A 27,428-nucleotide genomic window follows, 5' to 3' on the forward strand; every position below is an offset into this window, starting at 1 on the left:
GCAAAACAGGTATACAACAGTCTGCTAATAAAAGTACATTGTGTATAACAGCCTTTTAAAAAAGCAACAGCGCATCCACATGTTATGTACGCGATTTAGTATTTTATGGTATTTTTATGAAGAAACCCGACGAAGAAATGTACCGCTCTTTTAACAGTCTGTTACGTGCTTCATACCATCCCAAATTTACTTCTCAGTTCAGATTGGAATGTTAATAAACTGTAAAAGAGAATCCACAGCTCGTCCGTACGGTCGTGTGCCGCGGAAGTCTATATTATATACATACATATTTAACGCATTATATGCATACGTATATGCATATGTATTTATGTCGATCATAGTATGTATTTATATTTGCGGCAGTACTGTTTGTTCGTTCGGTTCGGTTGTTGCACATAAAAGCCAAGTTTGGTAAAACACAATATTTACGTAAAGCTTTGTTTCACATTCCTAAAGTAAATGAAAAAATACAACTGTAATTTCTGTGTGCGTGTGTGTTTTTTAGAATATTCTGTTGTGTAATTAATTTCAATATCTGCACACTTATTATTTCAAATATATTAAATAACAAACACATATACACATTTGTATTTGCGGATAGCTATGTGTGCGAGTGTGTATGTATATGTTACAATACAAAATAATTCCTTGTGTACCAAAAGTCGAAACAAATTCAATGGGCGTCAAGCCCAAGGTGTGAGTGCTTAAAAATATATACATATACATAAACATATGTGCATGTGTACATATTAACATACGTGCATATGCACATAAGTTGTTTGTATATAAAACTGCTATGTGCGTTTTGTAGTACATTTGCACACACAGCAGACACACATTGATTAGTGTTGTAAGTTGCATGGCCAATGCTCATGTCTCCACTTTCATACGACCGTCCGTACATACATAAACATATATGTATGCATGTGTGTGCATACATACAGCATACGTACAATTTTCGTGTGTATGCATGGCAATGGTGTTGGTTATGGTATTGGTATCCACATTCACTGCGAAGAGCCAAAGCCAAAGCATCTCTCGCTGAAACCACACAACCGAAATAATAAATACGTGTAGCAACAAGCCGATAGAATCTCTTATTTTTGTATTCTTATACTTAGTGCACAATTTACTCTTGCTTCACCCCAAATTTCCGTCTGTCTGTCCCTATGAAAGAGAATTGTCTGGAAAATGAATATTCCTGAAAACAAGAGCGATAGTGTGAAAATATTTCATACACGTTCACTAGGGGGGCGCTAGTGTATATACTCTATAACCATTGAAAATGGGTATGTGCAAATTCGTGTGAATTGGATTAAATATAAACACCATATATTTTGAGAATGCATTTCTATCGTGTGGAGCTGGAAAATTAAAATGAACCGTTTTAACTAGCTATCAATTGCATGCAACCGTTTTCTAAAAACTTTTGAAATTTTCTTTCTAATATATGGTAACTACAGTATACATATTCGAAACAAATTCCACCTCAGTGTGGACTGTGCGCCAATCATTTAGTCATAACATGCAGATTTATATATAAAATATAATCAAGGAAGAATATTAAAATTGGGAACATTTTTTCGATCAATTGCGGAGCAGGTGGTGGCAGGTGTCTTTATTATATCTTGGCCTCTTTAAATCTTTTTTTTTTTAAATAACATATATATTTAGTTTATAGAAAGCACATAAAGCACAAACTTTAAATATTTTTTGGAATTCTGTTGGAAATATGATTGGAAACCATAAATAACATATCTAGGTTTCAACTATTGCCCCGCATTTGCGTCCGGCTTTGGGAATTCACTGCGATAGGATTGTTTTTTTGGTAACTGTAGTCCAAAAATCAAAGAAGAAGCTGAAGCTTTCAGCATCCTGCATTGAGTATTCCACAGTCGGGTGCATCCAATCTAAACTACGACATTTATTTATATATTGCACTACGAGAAAATGATTTTAGATCCCACTCTGTGTGATAAATACACAAAAATCTTTGGTCCACATGGTTTCTGCTCGCTTATCTACTTATAGACTGTACGATTCTCACGACTGACGAAAATAAATTGAATTCAATCTTTTATGCAAATATATATATATATCTATATATCTATACCAGCGGATGCTACCCGGCTTTGCCCAGTTTTTTTTTCAATTAACTTTTTTTTCCTACCGTCGAAAGATTTAAATTTGCCAGTTTTATCTTAGAAGCTCGGTCGAATATTTGAAAATGCTCTTAAAATCAATTAACATATTTTAGCTAATCTGCCTCCACTTGGGATTTCGTCGATGATGCCCATATTTCACGCAGAAAGCGTGGATAAGTAAAAAAGCGGGCCTTTGGATCAAAAGAAAGAAAGAGAAAGGGTCCTTAAAAGAAGGTACTTAAACTCATTACTCAGTAATGTAAATACCTTATACAACTGTTTTCATGCGATGTTAGAGAAATATATAATTTCATATCTAGTGTGCAACTATGGAAGGACTGAACAACAATTGTTTTCATTAAATAATAATATATAAGTTTATAAACTATTGCTACAAAAAAGGGTATCCTATGCCTCGACGCGCTAAATCGATCGCGATCGTTGGGTACAGTAAATCAGTACATTAAAGAAATTTGATTTAAAATAAATTATATTCTATAATAAACTATTTAAGTATACATAATAAAGGTACAAATTTAAGCTAAAACACACAAGATATAAAATTCTATACAATATGACGTCATAATTTATGTTGTTGTCGCGCCGTGTGCGTAGTCCTTTGATTTTATAGACCTTCTGGCCTTGCAATTTTCTATCTACTTGCAGCGTTACCCACATTATTATCAAAATTGTGTTGTTGTTTCTACGCGCCGCGCATTATTTTTCTAGGCCTTATACTTCTAGGCGATCAAGACAGACGACGAAAACAAAACGGGATTTCGTTCGCATTGTTGTTGTTTTGTGATTCATTGTTGCTCGTGTTCAATTTGCATTTGCAGACCAACCTAATGTACCTTGCTTAAACTTTAACACGAGCTCAATAAAAGCTCAGAGTCTCTTTTCCCTGCTTCTATCTATTACTTAATGAGCCGTAGCGTGCGCTGCGCATCAAGCTTATGTCTACATTTGTATGTATAGAACAAATTTTAAAGGATTGTAACGGTAGGGCACTACTAGAGCACTCCCGGACGACAATAGGGATATCTTCGACTCGCCGCATATTTAATACCCTTCAGCATGATTTCCCTTTACCAGGGAGACATTGTTCTTATAAACAATATAGTACATGTTTGTATTCTAGACGTTCGGCCGAGTCGTTGTAGTTCATTTGAATCGGCTACATACAGGCTTAAAAATCGTCGAATGTGGATTTGTTGGCCATAAAAGAGGCATTTATAAAATCGACGGATACACACTTACTCCTTTGATTTTGAATGTTACATTTTCTTAAATGTGTCCAGATTCAACTTACTTTAGTGCAACAATAAATAAATAAAATAAAAATAATAATTAAAAATATATGAAGTCATGCATTTGTATGTGTACATATGTATATACATACGTATACGTATATGTGTTGACACATAAACCGGTTGGGCTACACATAAATTTTTGTAAATGTGAGATCGTTTTGTTGTACCCTAAACCCATTCAAAATGGGTATGTGGCTTTTTTGCAAAGGTCTGTAACAGGCAAAAGAAATTATATTCGGCTCCATAAAGTTTATATATTCTTGATCCAGGATGACAAGCTGACTAAATCTTGCCCCGACCGTCTGTACCGGGTGCGAGCCGGTGCATATAACTTGGGCCCAAAACCAAACCTTATTTTTTAATATAAAAAATAAATATTTTGTAATATTTGGAAATGCCAATACATACCTACTTGCATGATTGTATGTACCTTATCGAGTTTCAATTTTATTTTCTTTGCAATGTCACATTTATATATGTATGTACATATGTATGTTGCCACGTTTCGGTCCTGCTCGCACCAACAAGCAAACGAAGATTCTTCAAACTAATGGTAATGCCGACACACACACACACACACACACACACACACACTGTCATATGAATCACATTCGCGGGCTTGATCTAAACTTCTGCCGGCAGCAATATTCCTCGGCGAACTTTATGCTTTGAGAGAAGCCATGCTCATTCTTGTTTTACATACATTGTGTGTATGTATGTAAACTCATACATATGTATGTATAACACTTGTTCTCAAAGTAAAGACTTTATTTGAATGAAAAATGACTTAAATAAAATGAAAAATTGAAAGAACGGGAAAGGGCCCCAAATAGAGTGTATTATAGTTTTGACATGAAGTGTAAAACGCTTAGAAGGAGACATTTCCGACCCAAAAAGTATGTAATATATATATACATTTATCAATCAGTATTAATTGATATATGTATGTCCGTCTCTCTGATTCGCTGTGAACTAGTCTTTCAGTTTCAAAGCTATCGGTTAGGACCTTTACATTGGTCCGTCCCGTTCTGTTGCAGGCTATGTATGTCTATCAAATAGTGACCATATGAATCGTCGGCCGAAAGTTAAGTGCAACGCCTTTGTTTAGCCAGATAAATTGACCAAACTCGGCATTTATTTTATATTTATATTATACATTTTATTTATATATGTATCATATATACCACAGGACAATCCGTCGAAAAATAACTTCTTGCATGAAAACATTTTTGTTTTTATTAAGATATCCTGACCTTGAATATATTCAATACCCTATCAACATCAGACCACTTTATTAAATATTGTACATATTTTCTGGAAACAGGAAGGGCATTAAATCTACCGCGCGCTCAAGATTTTTCAAAAATACCTGCCTGCCATATCTTAAGGGAGCAATTTGCATTAGAGCAGAAGCTATAAATAAGATGTACTACATCAATTTTGAATAATAAAGAAAATTATCAATGCCAAAATATCAAGTTATACTCAGATAACTAAGTCAACTTTGTTATCATTTATACCCATTTAAAATAATTTAGTATGAGAGGGCTAATCTCAGAGACAATAAACTGTAATTTAAATGTTAGGCGGAGATCATTTGCTTAAGTTATTTTCTTATTTCATGAGTGCTTCAAAATAAAAAATAACAAATTCCATCTTAAAAAAATGAAGCTCAAAAATATAATCGATACTATCGAAACAACGGCAAGAAAAAGGGTATATGGTATAGGGTATGTCACGATTTAACTGTGGAGCTGTTTTCTAGGTTATTTCGTTAGGGCTGGAGATTGATGTTCATAAATACATACATACATATGTATTTATGTATTGATCAACTCAAAAAGAAACATTCGGCAGTAATTATAGTATTTATGAATTATGTTAGTTTAAATGTAAATATGTAATATATCCATAAGCATCACAAGTACATAATGTGATGTAAAAACAAACATACGTACATATGTATGTATATGCTGTACGACGTATGCACACAGAACGGCCTGCAAGCTAAGAAGCCTGTTGGTCCCGTAGCATTGCGCATTGGGAAATCACATATACATACATATGTGTACATACATGCGTATTTTCATAGCCATGTATGTAAATTTCCGTACACCAACAAATTTGTGTGCGAAAATTCAACTGCATGTGTTGAAATTTATTTGTACAGATGTGCGTATACATGCGTACATAAGTACATACATATCTACATATGTATGTACATATGCATGTACATATATCTACAAAATGTTGTATAAAGCTAGCTTGCTTTTGGACACTTTGTGCGGTTTGCATTCAAACACATGCACGCATACACACATACAGGTACACAGCAATGACGCGCCGACACCGACACATTCGACTCTCACGCCATAAAAAGAGAGAGCCAAGGCACAGTGGGTTTGGTTTCGAAAGTTTTAATAAAAATTAAAGTTTACAATCTTGTATTTAATATTTTTAAATCTAATTGGGAAATGTAGAGCATTAAATATTGAGATTTTTGTAATTTTCCAACCATTTAAATACTAATACAGTTTAACGATATCAAACGTAAATAAATATTTGAATATTAACCTATTAAAAACCAAAATATATGCGAGTTATGCAGCAGATTTTTTTCACTCAACCAACTATTATTCTGTTGTGAGTTACAGGCAGACAGAAGGAGGAGAGGCTTATAAAATTAAACGTTAAACTGAAATGGCTGTTATATGTATATAAGTTTATACGTGTTGTGAACGCCTATGTTTGTCACTTGCCCCAGTGTGCGTTGCTATTCGATGCAACTGTTTCTTTCTTGGTTCGATTATGTATTAGTATTATTCGGGTAGATGAAGCTGCAGCTGCTTCTGTGCTTTTGACTCTCCTCTCATCGACCGACTCAATTTTGCTCGTCGGGTTTTCCGTTTGTCGTGACAACGAATGCATACAGCACATTGATACATACACACGCACACACACACACATTCACAGCACATGCACATACATATACATGCACATGACATACACATATTTTTGTCAGCCTACGACAAACATAAATGTATGTGTACATACAAATGTACATAGAATTACATGTACAATAGTATTCAGATATGTTTGTATGTATGTATGCATCTCCATCTTAAAATTCCCCGTTGATATTTTACAAATGTGTGTCACTAAAGAAGTGTTTCTTGTAACGCCGAACTTTCTGAAATTTGTATAACATAAGTAGTTGATGATTCGTTGGGTTCTATATATTAAATATTATTAATTATTATAAATTAATTACATATTTCAAATGAACTTAAATTATATTATTTTTACACTGGTCGACACGACTGCGTAATTCCATGTTTATGTCGTATTTAAGGAATACATTTTGATTGATATGTTTGGGTTCATGATTTTAAGATTGGAATACATTTTCTTGAACCTCTTTAATTTTTCTATCTATAAAAGTTTTTATGATTTGATCTTCCCACGGTCGATAACATTAGTATCTTGTATGTACTTTATATTCCAAAATTTAAGACAACATCGAATAAGTTTATTTTCCTCTCCGGGATTCAACCTTAAGTCCTTAGAATTACCCTAAGGTTAAAAGCACAAATTTTTCCAGAAAAGTATTGGACCTATGGATCAAAAGGTGAAATATTATTACTACTAAACGTGCATTTATATGTGTACATATATACAAGACACACTTTCTTGCTCTTGTACTTTCTTGGGTAGTCTCAAAAAACAGTAACTAGGATGTACTTGGTGTGCATATAATTAAAATTTAATGTCTCTAGCTCGTATAGTTTTTGAGGTTGTACAGATAGATGGTACGACTTAATATATATTCTACTATTCTTAATTATAATTAAATTGTGTTAGATGTTCTCGAATGCATACACAACACCTACACCGGTTCGGATCCGGTTGAAACACGGTGTTCTAGCTTATTTCTTAATAGGAACCCACCAGCTTAGCTTTATTTTTGAGTATTGGCTAATAGCCTAATTCCACTGTCAACATTTCTTATATTTTATGCAAATGTGAAGTATGTATGTTGCCATAAGAAAATTTCCACTAATTTTTGTGTTAACCCCGAGTAATTATGTTTTTTGAGATGATTTATCGAATTCTGTATTGATTTCATGGAAAATATGAAAAATCATTACCACAAACAGTTTTTAAAATTAAAAGATGGCCAAATTGCGCCCTAGTCTGAGAAAACTTTGTGGATCTTAGGTAAATCAATTGCAACCAATCAGATGTTTATTTAAAGCAGTGGTACTTTTGCTATCCATACGTTACCGACAGCTAAGACTTGCCAAAGGAATCGCAGAGTGTAAAGGTTGTAAATGTAAGAAATTTAGAGCACAGTGGACTTAGGTTATACAAGTGTAGATATTACAAGTTTCAGCTCTGATAAGTATAATTTAATGCTAGAGCTATATTCGTATACATATATACTGACAACATGCGTACATACAAACATATGGCTGGGGATATATATTTGTTATGATTTATGTACATACATATGTCTATGTATGTGAGTGTGCAATCGTGTGTAGTTCTGTCCAAGCACATGCAAACTACCTATACACACACACACACACACACACACACACACACACACATGTATGGATGTGTGTGTCTTTGTATAACAAGCACCCACACATCCAAATAATAACGAGGTGGGCTCCAAAATCGTTTGGCTTAAATGGAAGCAAAATCTGCTATAGCAACAACTAGCATCAGCTCACGAAGCATACAAAAAACTAATGCACTCGGTAGATCTGAACTCCGACCCCTGCACCAACATATGTATGATTCCATGTATATACACACACACACACACACAACAAGTATATACAGAGGGATGTATATGTGTGTATGCAGAATACAACATGCGTCCGCACGAAGTAGGCTCAGAGAAATCTGAACGGTTCCTGTCCATTTGAGTTAGTGTTAGCTTTGGGCATGCTTTCTGTATGTGTGATAGGTACGTTGCTTGTATGTGTAACTATATGCGTATGTAACTATATATGTATATTTAGATATACATTAACATAGCAACATTAAATCTTAAAGCAATACATGCATTAGCAACCAGGACAATGCCAATTCAGCTCATTTCACCGGCAGCTGAGTACCCTTACCTTAACTCCCCAGCTCGCACTTTACAGTTTACACTCCAAAGTGAAGAGCTTAAGCTAACCAAGATACCATAGCCTAGTCTCGTCTCGTGTTATCCAAATAGTAATTGCCTATGCTTCACTGGGACTGGATTATTCTTAAAACATCCTTGTCCCCGCAGTAGCCGACCTTGTTGCCTTCCAGTTTTGGTGTCAAGTTAACCATTTCAATTTAAACTGCTTCAAATGCAAGGATTATTATCATAAAGAATCCCCCATCCAAACCGTTTTCTCCACTTTTGACCTGATCCGTAATCAAGTTAACGAATTAGGTGTCATTTTTAATAAGGCCAGAAGTGTTTCTGGTTTCATCAAGCGATGGTCCCAGCTCTTACGATCAGTCAGTCAGTCAGGTTGAACCGTTTTATAATTAGAAAAAAAATCAAATTGATTTATTAAGTAGTTAATAATATAAACCGTTTTTTCTTCCAGATTAAATCCACCAAAATAAAAAATACTCTTGCTGAAAAATCCTGGGGAGCAGATAAAACTATTCTCAAACAACGAACGAGGAACGAGAAACATATTAAGTTTTAATGAGGCCGAATTGAAAGGGAGATGCAAGTGGAAGGTTTATTGCAAAAGAACATCCCGCTGACAAGTAGTTCCTGCATACTAACACATAACACGGCAATAACAATAAGGTGTTTACGGATTCGGACAATATTTGAGGAGTGCCTTGAACAAATTGTAAAGGACATCAAAACAGTTGAGGCCGAATATTGGCTGGTACTGAACGCATTCATAACTAAACTCTCAGGCACGGAGATGGCTTTAAATGCGGATGCTGACGAGAATCTCGACGAAAATATCGCCAGAGATAATTCGAGTGATAACAACAATCCCGATAGACAGCTAAACAGTAATAAGCAATCGGCTTCTGATGCTGATGCGAGAATTGATTGCAAGCGAAAAAAGTTATCTCCTGTAAGCTATATCAGGAGAGATAGCAACGGATACGAAAGCAGGGCCAACGATGCCGTTGGAAAGGATGGAAACAATGGGGAAGGGAATGGGGATGGGGCTGGGTCTGGGTCTGGGTCTGGGTCTGGGGATGACGAGCATAGAGAAAGCCACACATGTCCTGACGGTTGTAAAATAGCAACTAGCACAGATGGACTGGAGCGAAGGATATGTGGTGTATCTGCTCAGGATCAGCTTAGACCCCTAGATTCAGCAGCTACTCCAACGAAAGCCAACGAACATGTGTCGGACTATGGCCAGACGAAATCGGTTGAGAGAGCTCTAAACGATGATGAAGAGGCCGATTCCACAGATCGGCTGGCACTGGGCCAGCTGTCGAGAACCGAACCAATTGATCAATACGCGACAAATGCATATATTGCACCCGAGCAGGCGCTCGTAACTCGCGTAGAGCTAGTTGTGCCCGCCCAGGTGCCATCCATCCATGCGCCTTCCGGAGCGCTTGACTCCATGATGTCGTCGGGTCATTTAGAGTCACATTTTAATAGTGAGATCCGTTTTAGTGCTATGACTTCGCCGACAAGGGCGGAAACTGATAAAAACAATGGTTGTGAAATAGACTCATCCAACTTGAGTGTAAGGATTCCTACTAATTTAACATTAACAACAACGGGTGATATTTTGACTAGTGATCGGCGTGCAGCAATATGGGCACCACACGGTGAATATAAAGATGCCCAAACACATGACCCAGCCCAGCCTGGCACCGGGGAGGGCCACGAGCAGGAGCATAATCAGGCCAATCCCAACCAGGATCGCTTGCATTTGAGCTGCGATTCAGACATCTATCGCTCGCAGCAGCAGCAGCACTCTCTGGACCAAGAGCAAAGACAGTCGCATCCCGCCGAACTTTTATTACAAATCGAGAAGGAGACAAACTCGTCAGCCGGATTTGGCCAAATGCTGCCGGTGGAAAATCACAGTCAAAGGCAACAGAACTTTACTCAGCAGCAGCAGCAACCGTCGCATATTCATAACATGTACGGCCAAATGATGCACCAGCAGCAGCATCAGCAACAGCAGCACCTTCTCCACCACAATCTACATCAAGAGAATATTCATGAGCATCAGCAGCAGCAGCCACATCTTTATCCCAATTATATTCATCAGCACTATGCGCACGACCAACTGTTTGCCCTTCATCATACTCAGCCCCAGTGCCAACAACAGCTGCATCTCCAAGAACAGCAGCAGCAGCAGCAGCAGCAGCTCCAAGAGCAACATCAGCAGCATCCACAACAGACTCAACTCCATCATCGACATCACATTGAATGCCATGGCCATTTGCAGCAGCAACAGTCCATTCAGCTGACGAGAGCGCATCCTCAGCAGCAGCAGCAGCAGCAACTGCAGGAGCCCTACCATGATCTGATGATTGACGAGTTCCACGAGGATCCCTGCTCAGCGTACAAGTTGTGAGTAACGTATGAAGCACGTTCATTAACTATAGAAATATATATATATATATACAGACAAATAATCCCACCTTTAGGGTTGGGTGGAAGTTAAGTTTTGTTATCCTGATCAGGTTGCGTCTGTCCGTTCCGCAAGAGGCTTCAAATTTGTCCGATATCTGTTTTTTTTCTTTTCGATATCTCCCATTTGATTAGTGTCGATAAATGTTGTTGTCGAGCATAATTTGAGAATTTCAAGAGCTGAATACACAAAAGTTGGTAAGAAGATTCTCGTATATAACTGTTTTTTTTTTTCATATATCAAATTTGGTTAGTATCGATAAATATAGTATTTGAGAAATAATTTGTAGTTTTTAAGAAGGTTCGCAGATGTCAATGTTTAGCCTTTTGGCTATGCAGCTTACTTTCCCGCTGATTCAATAAATTTGTTGTATTCATGCTATGAAAGCCTCATAAAGATTATAGACACGGAAGCGATTCAATAATTTTGAATTATCTTTATCTCTAAGCTATCTATAATAGTCAATAATTGGGAAAGCACATTTCATATTATTGCAGAACACTTTCGCCAAGCAATGCAAAGCCGGAAAATCAAGATGATGGCTACGAGACGAGCGCAGGAGATGTTTTGACGCCCAACTCGCATAGTTCGTCCACCCATTCTGTGACACCCCAGCATCAGATGCAGCATGGCGGCCTTGGACTTGTTGGGCAAAATAAACACGAGGATCTGAACTCCAACAATAATAATCAAACGGCGGCAACCGCGTCCAGCAGCAGTCCGCAGGTACAAGTCTCAGGTGGGCAGAGTGCACTGGCCCCCGATCTTTCCATGCCGCAGAGCGTCAGTGCGAGGAGCTCGAATAACGTTGAGGTTGCTCTGTCGAATGATCCCTATAGTTTTATGGCAGAAGAGATGAGTATTCTGTCGCCAGGAGGTCAGCAAGCGGTAGATCTGCCAGGCACATCTTCTAATCCCTCTAGCTATTCGCCTGTGCCAGTTACAGGATCAGCTCCCATTGCAGCGTCGTGCAGGGACAACAGCACCTACAGCATAAAGGATCATCAGCAATCGCTGACGGAGCCCTTGCTGGAATCTCATAGTGCAGATACCAGAATTGAATCCCAAGATGCCAACAACTCCATCTGCGATCTGAATGCCAGGACAGGTTCGGTGCCCAAAAGAAGGGGCCGCAAAAAAAAGCTACTTGATGCAGATGCCATGCAAATGGTAGCTCCACAACAACAATGGTGAGTTCCTATCCAGGGCATGTTCTTTATTTCACTATTAATCCTGCTCTTAAAATGTTTGTGGGAACCTTTCTGATATATAGTATAGCTGAGGCGGGGCTTCGGAATGTGAAGAAAACCTTGAAAATGGTTGCCTGAAAGTATTCTATGAGCGAAACATTTCATGATACCCTCTACAAGGGTAAAAAATATATAGAAAATATATTTAATATGTAGGGTGAGATACGGGTATAGATTTCAATGGCCTGGAAAACATTGAGCCGATGGATGGGAGCCATTCGGGCCCTTACATAAAGCTGAGACTCAATGAAGGTATTCAGAAAACAAAGAGAGCGCACAAGAAAAAAGAATCTATGATGCCAAGGAGCGGCTTATGTGGAAGAACAACAAATGCCCAAAAGTTATTTAAGAGGGTTTCAAAGTCAAGGGTCTAGTAATAAAGCTTAAAATGCCCTCAGTGTCCGATTTAACCCAATGTAAAGCGATGAATGATGTTATAAGTATATCTCAGAAAAGCACCATAATTTATTCATTTTCATTCACGTCCCGATTTATTTACATGTTTACAGCTTGAATTTGTTGACTGATTTGCTAACCAGCTCGTCATTTTATCTTGAAACAGCGGCGGCGGCAGGGATGGCAGCGGCGGGTCCGATGATATCCTAACCATGAAGCCCAAGGAGCGCAAGAAGCACGATCGATTCAATGGCATGTCCGAGGCGGAAGTTATAAAGCGCACAATACCCGATCATCTTTGTGATAATCTTGATATTGTTATAGTGAGTTGTAAATTTCGTGTTTCGTATCCGTTTATATTTGATCAACTGCAAAAATGTGTTTGATTAACATATATTCCTCGAAAAACCCTGCAGGTCGGCATAAACCCTGGTCTGTTTGCTGCCTACAAGGGTCATCATTATGCTGGACCCGGCAATCACTTCTGGAAATGCCTCTATCTATCCGGACTCACCCAAGAACAATTGAGCGCAGATGACGATTACACGCTGGTTAAGCAGGGCATCGGCTTCACCAACATGGTTGCGCGTGCCACCAAAGGCTCGGCCGATCTTACGCGAAAGGAAATCAAAGAGGGTAGCCGCATTTTGCTTGAAAAACTTCAACGGTTTCGACCCAAAGTTGCCGTTTTTAATGGCAAACTAATATTCGAGGTTTTTTCTGGCAAAAAGGAGTTCCACTTCGGTCGGCAACCGGATCGTGTCGACGGCACAAATACTGTAAGCATATTTCGAACTCCTATTTTTTGTGAGGTCTGCTTGCTTCTCAAGTCAATCTCTTTATATAAAACTGATTGTCCTGCCTGACTGACTGACTGATTCGTGATCAACGCACAGCCCAAACCGTAAGAGCTAGGAAGCTAAAATTCACTGTTATTAACTTATATGATGAATGTGAACGATAAGACGGTGGTAATTCCACCCACAAGTATGGGAAAATCGCGAAAAACGTTTGTATGAACCTTTTTTGTTTCCCATTCGATAGGCCTCAAACTCAATTTCAAAGTTCTTTATTTAAATTCATTTGAGGGGTGTTTCACACTTTTCCAAAAATACATACCTCCTTGGTGGAAATGGGGGTCAAGGATTTGAGGGATGACGTTCAAGGATCCATAAGAAAAATCATTTAAGACCTGTTTTACAGTTTGGTCAGAATTTTTTCCGATTTGCTTAAAAATTATTTTTAAAGCTATATATACAAACTAAATGAATACGTGTTTTAACGGTTTGGGAAATTCCACCATCAACAATGATAAATTAGCGAAAAACGTTTGTTTGAAAGTTGTTTGTTTATCACCCGATCAGTTTCAATATAATTTTCAAAGCTTTTTGAGAACATTTATTTTATACGTGCCACGGCTTCTATATAAAGAAATTCACTTAATGTCGATCGTGCAAACATAATCCAAAACATTCAATGGTTCTAATCAACACGAATTTCCGTGGCTGGGTTGATGAATGTTCGAGCTATATAAAATACCAATGCAAATTTAATAAGAATATGTTTATGTAAGAGATTTGATAAGGCGTATTAAATTTTAAAATCATATTTGGTTATTATTGTCGAATATGTTTTAGTCCCAAGATAGACGCTTTGCACATATGTATATATTACCTAGCCAGGTTCAAGTTCATGGGTATAACGACTTCTCTGTTAATCCTTTTTAAAAGTATCTCCAAATGTGCACAAGGAATAATCTCTGACCCAATAAATGATATACAATATCCTTGAACAGACCGCCGAACAGACAGACGACTTGACGAAGCCATGAACGCCTCTATATGGCAACACTTATTTCGGCAACTACAAATGCTAGTGCCCTGAAACGTATTTACATTCGTTAACGAGTTTATTGTTCTCTATTTGATGTATCTTTAATTTGTATATGATTAATAAATATCGGTTTTGAGACTTGTTCTTCTTCCCCTTAACATTGAAGAAGAATAACACTAACCTTTAAAGTTAAACCCTTGTCCTTGGTATTTACATCCATCTGGGCGCCATAGGTCTATAAGCACCAAAGGAATTCAAGAATATATTTATCGATAGTGTGGAGCAAAGGAATAAGCGTAAACTCAACATAGATTATCCTTTGTCTTAATAGATGTTTTTAAATATAAAGAAGGACGCTAGACTGTTCTTAAAGGTGGCTCGTGGCTCCTGACTAGATCACGGTTTCTTATATTTAATTTTACATATTATAAACCTCTTCTTTATTTTGAATTTCAGTATATCTGGGTGATGCCTTCCTCATCGGCAAGGTGCGCTCAGCTGCCTCGCGCTGCTGACAAAGTACCATTTTATGCGGCGCTGAAAAAATTTCGAGACTTTCTCAATGGACTAATACCGGACATGGACGAGTCGGAATGCGTGTTCACGGAGCAGCGTATACGACAATGCTGCGAACAGGAATCGCTCAAGAATATGCCTGCTGCCAATGATATGAAGCAATCTAGTCTCATGTTTGGGAATGACAATGTCGGCGGCAGTGGCAGTAATATTGATCCCGGCACCGATTGTTCAAATCAAGTTGTCGATAAACTGCTGCCACACTTTAACGCAAATCTCACCAATGTGATACCACGTGACGGTGGTGGAGGAGGAGGCGGGGGAGGAGGAGGGGGTGGAGGATTTATGTATGGCAATAATGATGAAGCCATGAGAGGCAACAATATTGTGGGCGCAACAGCGGCGGCGGGGGGATCTTTAGCAGAGCACAACTATTTGTCCATATTTGGAGCAAGTCAACACCAGTCACAACAGCCGCTGCCCGAGAAAAAGAAACGCGGCCGTCCCAAAAAAATCAAAGGACAAGAGTTGATCGATCCAACAAACGGCGGCAAGGTCCAACTAACGACTCAGCATGACTTTAATAATATACTGAATCTGTCCATGATTGCGGCAGCTGGTGGCGGCGCCGGCAACTGCAGCATGCCCACTGGCAGCAGCGAGATGCCCACCAAAAAGAAGAGGGGTAGGCCCAAGAAGCTAAAGCCCACACTCGAGAATATACTCACCACAGCAGCAACAGCTGCAAAGCAGCCGAATTCAGGTGCGAATCCGCAGTCGGCGACAGTCACATCGATTGGCGGCGGGCCGACAGCCAACAGCATGCACACGATTCCCATGGAGCATATCGCGTCGCCGCAGAGCAGCCATCAAGTGCCGCCCAGCCTCTACAATACGCCGCCGCCGTCTCACATCTTGTACACAGCATCGGCATCGCCTATGGCATCGCCGGCCCTCAATTGCAGCTATTCACATTCGCATGGTACACCGCCGGTAGTGGGCCAGGTGGATCATCAACAGCAGCAGCAGCAGCAGCAGCAGCATCATTTGCAGCAAATTACGGATCATATGCCGGGCAACCATCAGAGCCAAGTCGTCGTCGGTATTAGAGATCAGCCGCATTTGGGCGAAACTCCACCGCCAAGTTCACCAAATATGTGCAGCGTTGTTGATTTTGAGCCGCCGACGGATCGTACTGATGGACAGGACACAAATCTTGTTGTTATGTCGCAGCAAGGCCGGGTGCTAGATAAATCGCAATCATACCCTAGCTCAGTTGCACAGCGCGAAGCGGAACCACATTCGCATGTCCAGGCGCATTATCAGCAATGGCTATCACCAGGCCAGAATCAACAGCAACAACAACAACAATCCGCCCAAAAGGTTAACCAGCAAACACTTCAATCTCAGTCCTCGCCCGTCGCCGTCTCGCATTATCCGCAACCGAACTATGAGCCAGATAATCCCGAGCATTGGCATCGTTTCGAAGAGCACAGCAATCAGAGCAGCAGACCCTATATGCTGCCGTCTCCGCATCAGCATAACCAGCATAACCCACAGTCTGGCCAAATTCAGGCGCAAGTCGCCTCCGATATGTCCCGCAAGAGTCTGTCGGGTCTCGAGTCTTTGGTCGATCAAATACCAACAATAAGTGAACACGAATCAAGTGCAATATCCTCGGCAACGGCAGCTGCAGCTGCCGCCGCTGTTGAAAGCCGCTTACTCGGCCTGCAGCAGCAGCAGCAGCAGCAGCAGCAGCAGCAGCAGCAGCAAAAGCGCTGTCATCAGGAAAACGAAGTTCATCCGGAAGCCGCAACGAACAACAATGTGATTAGCAATTTCTCTGTTAGCAGCCTGGCAGCTTCAGCGGCAACGACGAATACAGAGACCCATTTGGCGCAGCCTGCCAGTAATACCAGCAGGCCCGACAGTGGGCAGAGTATCAACAATAACACCAACACAAATAACAACTGCGATTATCTGAACCATAGCCAAGTCGGGTATCCGCATCATGCGAGCCATTTGATCAGCAGCGCGTTGGCGACAGCAACTGCCGGCAATGCACAGGTGTTGACAACGGCCCAGCATCATATTCCGCCGCCGCATCCACATGCTCATCCGCATACGCATCCGCAAATGTACATGGATCACGCGCACATCACATCGCATATGGCTCACCTGCCGACGGTCAATGTTAACTCAATGTACGGCCCACCTTATGGGCCGCAGCATGGCACCTCGGCGCCGGATTATGGGCATGGTCACTATGGCGTTCAAAATCCGGCAACGACACTGCACGTGCCAAGCCCCAATTATCCGTATGCACATCCGTATGGCCATACTCCACCACAGAGCAATTACACGGGCTTCGCTCATGCCCATCCCCATCCACATGCCCATCCGCACCCGCATCATCATCATCATGCAGGCCATGCAGCGCACCATTTGAGCGTCTTCGAGCGACTCAAGCCGTCCGACATAAGCGGCTACAGCGGCTTCTGATGGCAGCAGCAGCAGCAGCAGGAGTAACAACAACCAGAACAACAACAAATACGATACGAAGCCGGCGGCGGGTGCGCTCTCTTTCGCCCAGAAATCTCCGGCTAGGCCGTTTATACTTATATAGTTTAAGTAAATTTTACAATTAAATAAGATAACCAAAGACTCCGCCTAATAAATTTCTTTTGTAAGCATCAACGGACAATTAATATTACTTAGATCTGTGTATATGTATTATCATAGTATACATACATAATTGTCTACATCTCTCTCTTTATCTTTGTGGGTATGATATAACGTATATCTATTGCTTACTGAGATACACAGTGTATTACTTTAGAGTAAATACCATAATTCGTTTTATCAAAATAGACTTATAAATGTTAAGGCTAATCACAAAAAACTCTCCAATATGTGTACTATAAGTTTTGCATTCGAGATATGGAACTGTGTTTTCTTCTTTGAGGTAATCCTGATTTGAATCTTTTCTGTGCAGACTGTGCAGCGTTATGTCTGATTTTATCAGCGAAAATTCATACATTTTGAAAATACCAAAAAAACGTGATATGGAATAGTCATTATTACTGTGTTTTAAACATATAAGTTCAGGAAGTTTCGCGCTTTTGTCTTCCAAAAAATCTTTTAGTGTCCATGTAAATAATATGATTCAATTCCCGGCTTAAATCAAGCCCTTAAGCCCTTTAGCTTTGCTTTGTAAAATTGTATTTACAGTACAAAACTAAAAAAGAAATTTGTAAAATTATATTCAATTCAATTCAAACTATTATTTTTGTATTTTGAAAAAAATACGCACAACTTTCGCCTGTTTTGGGACAATTTATTCGACTTATAGCTTAATTGATAGAAGAAAATAAAGTTCCCGGCCCAAATCCTTTTGATTAGAAACCAGCTTGATTCGATTTAACGTTTGTTTTGCAATGAATATTTTGTAAATGGCAAATTGTGTCGTAGGTAATTTCTATTTGCAAATAGCTGAGGCTGAAATACAAATACTGGTTTAAGAAACTATTTGCAAATATAATAAATATTATATGTAAACAAATTACTTGTAGTTCATCTTTTTAGTAGATCATAATCTAATCACATAGATTAAATATATGCATAAGCAGACAGACAAAACATATGGTTCCTAGATGACCCACTTATCCTTGGTCTTATCCCACCACAGATAACGTCCTAACGAACCTAAATTACCGAAATAGTCAAAAAATATGAATGCCCAGCAAAACACAACAGGGGTATACTGTATATGTGCAAAATGAAAATGTATGTAACAGGCAGAAGGAAACATCTCCGACCCCATAAAGTATATATATTCTTGATCAGCACCAATAGCCGAGTCGATCTAGCCATGTCCGTCTGTCTGTTCGTCAGTCTGTCCGTCCGTCTGTCCGTATTTAGGAACGCAAGGATCAGAACCTATAAGAGCTAGAGACTTGAAAGACTCCTACTGCCTGCGCAGATCGAGTATGTTTTCGATACTCGATAACTTACTCCGTTTCCAAGCAATCGATATCGACATCCTATTTGTTGAGCAAATTGGGTAAATAATAAGAGCTTGAGTCACCAAACATGATATGTTGCTTCTAGAATGTTAGATATATGTCAAGTATCTTTCATTTTATACCTATCGCCACCTCCCCGCTACCACCACACAGCTATAAATCAGGCTGATAACCCAACTTTTATTGCCAACCAATATAAGCCATAATTTAAATGCAATTGACTTTTTGAGAACACACAAATATTCTATGGTACAATAAGATATACTGTAGAAAAGTTCATAAAGATCGGTTAAGAAATACCAAAGTTATATGCAACTGCGCAATTGAATGGGGCAGCAGCTTTAAGAATTTCTGTATACATGTACACGCACACATTCATGCGCGTCTGCTTCGCATTCTAATAGCATGGTAATTGCATCTTTTTTTTGTAATGCTATTTTAGTTCATTTTTTATCGTATGTGCTTTATTATTTGTGTGGCTGCTGAGTAGAGGCGTAGCAAGTGGTGCGGTCTGTCGCGAGTTCGAACCCTACCGGGGAAAGTATTATTATTTTTTTTTTTGCTGGTGTGGCTGTTGAGTAGAGTCGACAAGAAGTAATGTGGTCAGTTGCGAGTTCGAACTCTGCCAAGGGAACATTTTTTCTTAAATTTATTTGGTGTTGGAAGAAGAGGGTTCAGGGTATTGCCTAGTCGGCAGCTTCCGACTAGAACCTCTTACTTGTTTTTCACTAATTTTATCGGTGCATCATCTGCTGGGCAGAGAAGAACTTTTTTGGGACTTGGAACTATTGGTTCGCTTGGTCTATATCTATAGTATGGAAAAACCAAGGATATATCGTTCATCTAGGAACCATAGAGGTAGTAGGGAGTTTCGGAAAGTTAATCGATTTTCTGAGTTTTTAAGGTTAAGGTAAATCAATCATTGAGTGCGATGAAAACAGATTGAAAATGAGAAAGAGAAATAAGAACAAATATGTGTACATTTTCGCATGTTTTTATTTATAATTTTATAATATCTGCACATCTTTTGCCATTTATTATATTTTTATAGGAACTTTATAAATATGTATTTTTATTTTGTAAATTCTATGCAATTATTGCAGCAACTCTGATTAACATTATGAATATTGTGTACCTGTACCTACACTTACAATAATGTACGTATGTAGATGCATATGCTTGTATGTGTGCGCGTCGAGGGAAATTAAATGTATGCATGTTAAAATACAGATAATTTTTTTTGTGTGGTTGGCTACTGAATTTACCATTATTTAATTGCCCATTCATGTATGATCGTGCATGCATTTGTACATACATACATACAGGCATATATACAAACATCTTTCCGTTAGACTTATATGCATTTCTGTGCTTGTACATATATGTATATATATATATATATATATATATTGTATGTATAGAAATAATATTAATTACCGCCGCATACTGGTATGTCTCTCAATGCAGACTGTTCTACCGTTATCATGGGAAATTATGCATGTGTGTATGTGGGGCAAGCAGATCCATAAGCACTTATCAGATATAGTGATATGTCATTTGCTTACCAATTTACGGAATGTGTTAATAGATTTGTAGGATTTAAACATCCAAGTATTAATATATGGGAGTCACTATGTGTGCGTGTTTGTGTGTGCGTGTGCGTGTGTGTTTGTTTTTAGTTTTTGCTTTTTCCGGTGTTATTACAAACGACTTATGTATTTAAGTATGGGCGAAAGCAAATAGTTATGCATCAGTAATATATATTTATATATTATATATTGTTATACTTGTACATATGTATATCTATTTATGTTTATGCATGTAAATTTGGTAAATTTACAACTAATTCAATTTGCTGCGAGGTTTCATGTATTTTTTTTTTTAATTTTTGTTTAATTATTTGTGTCAACATATTTTACGTGCACGATCTAAAACATAATATACCTGTATATATATATATATATAGATATATCTATATATATATTATACTGCATGTATGTATGTGCTTTTTTTAGACTAAGAATTTGTTTTATTTAATACTATAGGAACTTTTAATTAAAGTTTGTTCTTATTCATTAATAGTAAGTGCTTCGCTTGCTATTCCAGCATATATATGTATATATATCTATACATCTTTCAGAGTTCATGCTTGAATTGTCTGTCCCTTAGTTTTCGAAAACAATTAAATGCTTAATGTTATTGTTATTACATAAGCTGACAAGGAAAGCCCAGGATAAAGCATTGTGTAAGTAACAAAAATAGAATTCATGCTTAAATAAACTGACAAATTACATATTTGTTTATAACGATCAATTTAGAGTATTTAAAATGTTGATTAATTGAGATTCAGTATTTCGAATATACCCAATAGTAAAATAGTAAAATAGTAAAATATATTGATCCCGACATATTCACATAAATAAATAACTAAGCATACTGAATATCCAGATAAAACTGTACTTATACGATATTGCAATTGATTATTTTTTGACAAACAAAATTTGGATTATCGACAAACAATTGTGGTAAGAATAGCAAATATTGCCAGTCTTTTATTTTAAATATGGATGATTTTCAGAGACTGTTTTTTTCTGTTTATATTTATATTGCATGTGAATTTGAATATGTTTCTATGTTTGAGAAAAGTTTTTGCTGGTTTACGCATAACGGTATTATATTTAGCAGGTGAGCTTTGACACCGGACGCTCGACTTGCTGTAATGGAAGCCTTTTATAACAAAAATGATCAACCAAAAAAACTATAAATTTACATAATTGTCAAATAGTTTTGTCCCTCCCTGCCTTCACCTGATCTCGGGTGTCGGGTGCGAGAATCTGATCTTTGAGATCTACCTAATTTACTACTCAGCAGAGTTATCTGAAATCTGTTTATCCATTTGATATGAACGCAGAAAAGTCTGACATCCTTTTAACTCATTTAAAAAATAGATCCTGAAAAGTGAAACATAGTCCCCTTTTTTAGATCAAATAGGACTAATGCCAATTTTGTGTAATTGAAAAAATCGGAAAAGTCCTGACTTCGTGTCCTGTCGATATGGTGATTATATTATTGGGTGTGCACATGCAGTCGATCAACTTATAAATTATAAGCTACTCCGAAATTGAATTTAATTTATTTTTGGAAATTTATGTTGTTTGATCCACTTTATCCACTTTCTTTTTTTCTTCTGCCATTACTCAGGGATAAGAATATAATGAACTTGAGGAGTATAATAGACTTGGATCTTTCGACGGGGCTGTGGAAACTGTTTAAGAATATGGATGTGAATGGAGATCTCTCCTTCAATGTGTTACGCAATTCGGACACATTAGATACCTGATAACAGCCTATACAATCCTATTCATTACAAAATAAAAAAACAACAAGGGTTGAGATGCCTTGGTAATTGGCTAGATCATAGGGGGTAGTACCAAAAAAAAAATCCTAAGCAAAAGTATATTCTCTCTTATTCTCATGAACGTGCATAAAATATCGTAATATATATTAGAAGTATTTATCAGCTAACCCAGTAGAAGAAATTGCCTGATTTTGTTCGAGTTTTAATTAAGACCTCTTAAATGAGTACGAAGCAGATTGGATAAAATATAAAAAGTTCCTTGTACTTTATGAGCTTTGCAAAATCGCTAAAACGCGATCTTCAAGCTAAAATTTTTTGAGCGCTGATCCAAAATGGATTTAAATTGAATTAAAATGGCTAGGGTCAGACTGGTCTAAAAAAGAAGTGAGTGTAAAGTCGATCGGAGGAGAGACGAAAAATTGCATTGAACTGCTTTCCAAGCACTCCTAATGTTTTGATCATTCAGTCAGTCAGGACAAACAATTTTACTTATAGATACATAAATGTATATGTTTCAGAGTCTAGACCAAGTACATAAATATATATGTATATGTATATATGTATGTGTTGACTATTTCTTTGTGTACGTATATATGTAAGCATGCATGGCAAAGTAAAACATTGGCACAATTTCAAAAATATGTTTTACATGCATTACATCAGTTATCTGATACGGTGTGATGCACATACACTTTCCAAGGTGACTTAACGCATATGTGAAATAAATGTTGGACAGGATAATTATTGAGCTTTGAGATGTGTGGCTGGATCGAATGCCAACCTATGTTGGAAGGTGTATGCAAATCTCGGCAAATCGAAACTCTATATACTATAAACTTAAATCTGAGTTTACTGTATTTTTGTTGTATTGTTTTTTTTTTTTTTTTAACATAGTATTTTAGTAATATTTAAATAGAAAATAAAGGCATAAAGCAATACAATGCTAGGAACTCAGTTTGCATCATCTACACAAGACCTGGAGACTATTCTTATATGTTTGTATGTATATACGTGTATGTATACATAAACTAGTAGTATTCATGTTGTTTTTTGCGAAAAGTAATTTAGTAATTAGTACTATTCCTTACTCAAAAACAGACAAGGTAGAGGGACAACTGCCTTAGCTACACGGACATCTGGTTTTTTCGTTTCGCGTGAATTCTATCATTTTGATCATTCATTTGTTTTTTTTTTTTTATATAATTTTGTTAACATTATTGCTACATATATTTTGAATAGTTAGGAACACTTCCGTATAGTTTGTAATTCTTATTAAATTATTAATCTCGTTTCTGTTAATTTACTTATGCATAGTTATGTATATATTTAGCCACATGAAATGTCATGCATTAAATTTCTTTAAAATAGGAACTTTCAAGTTTTCATAGTATGTAAATATATCTTATTATGTTATGCAAGTATACGCATATGTTCTAAAAGTTTCTTGTTATTGTTTTACTTAGTTATATGTGTGCATTCCCTCCTCTGCCTCCTCCTCCTCCTCATCCTCCTCATGCTCCCGTCCATGCCATGGTTACGTCAAGTGATAATAGCGATGTCTATTAAATATACGATGAAATAATGAATCTGTAATGAGAGAGAGTACGGCATCATGTTATACATATATGTGCGACGTTATCTAACTTACCCGTCGGCCCGAAAGACGCCCAGTTAAAAGACTCCAAATTATTTGCCACCTATAACTGTTAAAAAATTTGTTTACTATTTCATAGCCAAGAATGCATAAATAGGATGAGGGAAAATATATCCGTTTATAAAAGCAAATCACGAGAGCACGACTAGCAGATACCCTGTAACCAACTTTGATTTATCCCTTAACACATTTGTACATGAAGAATATCCAATATCTCCAGGAGAGAAAGGAATAAAACAAAAATTTGATCAGGCCATAATATTGGCTTAAGAATCTTCATACATCAATGCGAGTATATACGGACAGACAAATATATATGTACATACGATAAACAATATATGTCCCAATTGTTTTCGCCGATATCTTCATATATCTTGTATATCTTATTATAATGTTAACCCATTTTAAGCAGGTACAGGGTATACAAATATACGTCCCAAGATGGGACAACAAAAGCAAATGAAAAATAGCAACAAAAAACAAAAATAAAGAATAGATTGGAAAATTTTAGTCAAATAATGTTTTATTTTTTTGTATAGACTTTTAAAAATAAAATAATCTGATTTGTTATAAAAATTATATGTGTATTATATAAACACACTCAAGCAAAACATTGTTTTCTTTTGAGGTATGTGCTACTTAAGCTATCAATCAGCAAGATTTAATATGCATATATGTATGTATGTATAATTGGAACGAAATGCTGCGCTATATAAACGCATGCGAGTTATAAACCTCTCTGTTTGAATCGTACTAAGCTTTATACTCAAAACCCTCCGAAAAATACTCTAATATTCGAATAAATTCGTGCTCTAGCAGCAAGAAATATTGTACAGCAGGGACGACAATAACATTTGAAAATTTAACAAATAAACCCTATAAATATATAAATATCAATGGTTCAACATATATATTTACTTTTGTTAATAAAATATAATTTTGTTATATAATACTTTCATTCAAAATATTCGGAACAGTTCTGTTAGGCATTTCAATAATTCAAATAATTAAGTTATGAGAAAATTGTTAAATGTTTTGAAGAAACAATTTTTTTATATCCCAAACGGAGATTCTAAAAGGTTGTCTAGGAATTCTTTTCATCGCATCGATTCCGAATTACCATTTGGAATGGAAGAAGCTAATATATATTAGAATTTAAACTCTGAGATACCAAATTGAACACGACATACATTATATATAAATTATTATTTGTTCACATTGAAAGGGATTCTAGAATTTTTTTAGGCTCAATATTATGTAGCATTTATTAATGGGACTGCTTTTTAAATATGCTCGGAACTCTGGACTTCAAATCCAATACATCTCTAACATCCAGAGAACGTGAAAATATCATTTTTGGCTGAATGTTGATAACGAGATCCATGGTCGATAATTTAGTCAATTAAATTAAAGCAATTAACTAAAGTATCAAATTGAACCAGAAATTGAATCAGAAATTAAAATATCAAATGGGTTGATTTTATGTACAAAGCCAAGTACATCAACTAAGAATATATAAGTATGTATACGCTCCAAAAACAGATTGAGAGTATGCATATTTACATACATTAGCAGAGCATATAAAATGAATATTCATTGATTTCAATTTGAAAAGCTAAGGAGTTCGTATAGCGCAAGAGTTCATTGCATATATACATACATATCATGCATGTACGTATTGATTTGATTAATTAATTGATTCATTAATTAATTAATTATGAATGTTATACGTAACCTAGAACACTTTTAGTGTTGAGTGTTGATTGGAAGATTCGAGTCTCCTGCTCATCGGAGATATCCTAATCTTATTTACTTTTCAGTTGTGTGGCAATCCATCCTACTAAGTATATATCTCTATATATATATCAGTTATGAATAAATGTTGCGAGGCATATGTTAATTATTACTAATCAATATTTATATTACTTAATTGTTGTATAAAATTAAATTTCGTTTAGTCTTTGACATTAGGTTTTGCGAATGCTCGAGTGCTATATAGTACATCATCGTACATCAGTACATCATCGTTGGGCACACACGTGTCTTGTTTTACGTAAACAGACATGTACATATGTAGAATGTACAATGGTTAACTAATAATACATACGTATCTTAGTGGACAGTCCTTAATATTTAGTTAATGAGCTGCATGTGATGCAAGTATGTTGATAAAACATATGTGTTAGTTGTGTACATCAAATCAGAAATCACGAAATCATATAACTAAAACATATTTTCAAATACAATCAAATAAAAATAGAAATCAAATAATATGCTAATCATACCGCCGGAGTGATCCACGTTTACATTCATCATATCAAAATACTAGACGAAGTTCGCAATTCTTACCGGTGATGTGATTGCGATTGAATAGCTGTTGCATTAGCTCCCGACTGCCGCCGGATGCGCTCTTTCTGCCCGGATCCGGCAGATCGTCGCTATCCTTGACAGAGACGGCAATATCACCGGCCAGGTGGCGACGACCACCAGTACCAGCGCCGGGCTCGTTCGCGGAGTCATTAGCCGCCGCCGTCCCAGTCGCAGTCGTCGTTGTCAGCAGGCGAGGCTCAGTGCCGGGCTCAGTGCCAGGCATGCTGCCACTCACACTGGACACCATATGCTGCAGGAGGAAGGCCTTGGAGAGGCTATAGAATCGCCGCTCCCGATCGCAATCGTTGTCATCGCTGCCGCTGGCATTGCTGTGGGCATAGAGTTCGCTGGTCTGCTCCAGGAGCTCTTTCATTTTGCAGACGTGCTCCACACTGAATGCGTGCGTCTGCATGTTTACCTGCGGTACCTGACACAATTGGCAGTCCTGCAGCTGCAGATCGGCGTCCGTGCCGGAGGTGGCAGCTGCCATTGCCACTGCCGTCTCTTGACTCTTACTGTTGTTGCTGTTGCTGTTGCCAGCCTCCTTGCCGCTGGATCCATCGAAGCTGTTGTTGTCGTCCGAGATGTGTGCGTACTGGCGCTGATTCCTTGACTTTTTATCTTTGGCCCGTGAATTTTGAAACCAAACCTGTGAAAGCCCATTGCAAAAGCATCTAATTATTTACGGGCGTATTGTACGAAATTTGATTGTATATACACCCCAAATTGAGGAAAAGATTCCTTCATTTTAGTAAAACGCCATACTTTCTATACATTTTCTGAGATTTAAATAATACCTTATATTTTAATTGTGAGCCCAAAACAAAACCCAGAACTTTTAGAATATACATTTTTCAAAATTTCATAAAGATATTTGTTCTTCTAACAGGCGTTTTCCCTTCCCTTTGTTTTCTATATTCCAGCAAGAACTTAGCATTGTA

The 27,428-nt window shown here is 37.4% G+C and overlaps 2 protein-coding genes across 10 annotated transcripts in view; one reads left to right on the plus strand and one right to left on the minus strand.

Moving 5' to 3' along the window:
- Positions 1-101: 101 nt before the first annotated feature.
- On the plus strand, positions 102-23,348 carry Tdg (Thymine DNA glycosylase). 5 transcript variants are annotated; one of them, XM_032434251.2, is made up of 6 exons: positions 102-455; positions 9,058-11,024; positions 11,583-12,275; positions 12,898-13,054; positions 13,148-13,510; positions 15,021-23,348. In XM_032434251.2, exons 2-6 carry the CDS (start codon positions 9,184-9,186, stop codon positions 17,580-17,582), a joined length of 5,616 nt encoding a protein of 1,871 aa, XP_032290142.1. In that variant the 5' UTR covers positions 102-455; positions 9,058-9,183; the 3' UTR covers positions 17,583-23,348. The 5 variants fall into 5 exon arrangements, with proteins under 5 accessions (XP_032290142.1, XP_002059706.3, XP_032290143.1 ...); XM_002059670.4 differs by having other exon boundaries at positions 102-411; XM_032434252.2 differs by having other exon boundaries at positions 102-340.
- The window catches only part of zfh2 (Zn finger homeodomain 2), a 59,566-nt gene continuing 55,469 nt past the window's right edge, over positions 23,332-27,428 (minus strand). For 4 of the 5 annotated variants that reach the window (XM_002059672.4, XM_070210688.1, XM_032434197.2 and 1 more), the window contains one exon: positions 24,640-27,136. In XM_002059672.4, coding sequence (XP_002059708.2) covers positions 26,435-27,136 — 702 coding nt within the window. In that variant the 3' untranslated portion in view covers positions 24,640-26,434. Of the gene's footprint in view, positions 24,051-24,111; positions 24,167-24,639; positions 27,137-27,428 lie in introns of those variants that run through there. The other variant, XM_032434195.2, reaches the window with a different exon arrangement.

This window comes from Drosophila virilis, chromosome 6 (genome assembly GCF_030788295.1).
Source record: "Drosophila virilis strain 15010-1051.87 chromosome 6, Dvir_AGI_RSII-ME, whole genome shotgun sequence".
Lineage (NCBI taxonomy): Eukaryota > Metazoa > Arthropoda > Insecta > Diptera > Drosophilidae > Drosophila > Drosophila virilis.

Bases quoted from the DNA above. Each gene is read 5' to 3' on its own strand.
- Tdg (XM_032434251.2), top strand. From the start codon at position 9,184: ATGCAAGTGGAAGGTTTATTGCAAAAGAACATCCCGCTGACAAGTAGT. The intron at 13,055-13,147 runs GTGAGTTGTAAA...AAAACCCTGCAG, and splicing joins ATAATCTTGATATTGTTATA to GTCGGCATAAACCCTGGTCT. The intron at 13,511-15,020 runs GTAAGCATATTT...TTTGAATTTCAG, and splicing joins GTGTCGACGGCACAAATACT to TATATCTGGGTGATGCCTTC.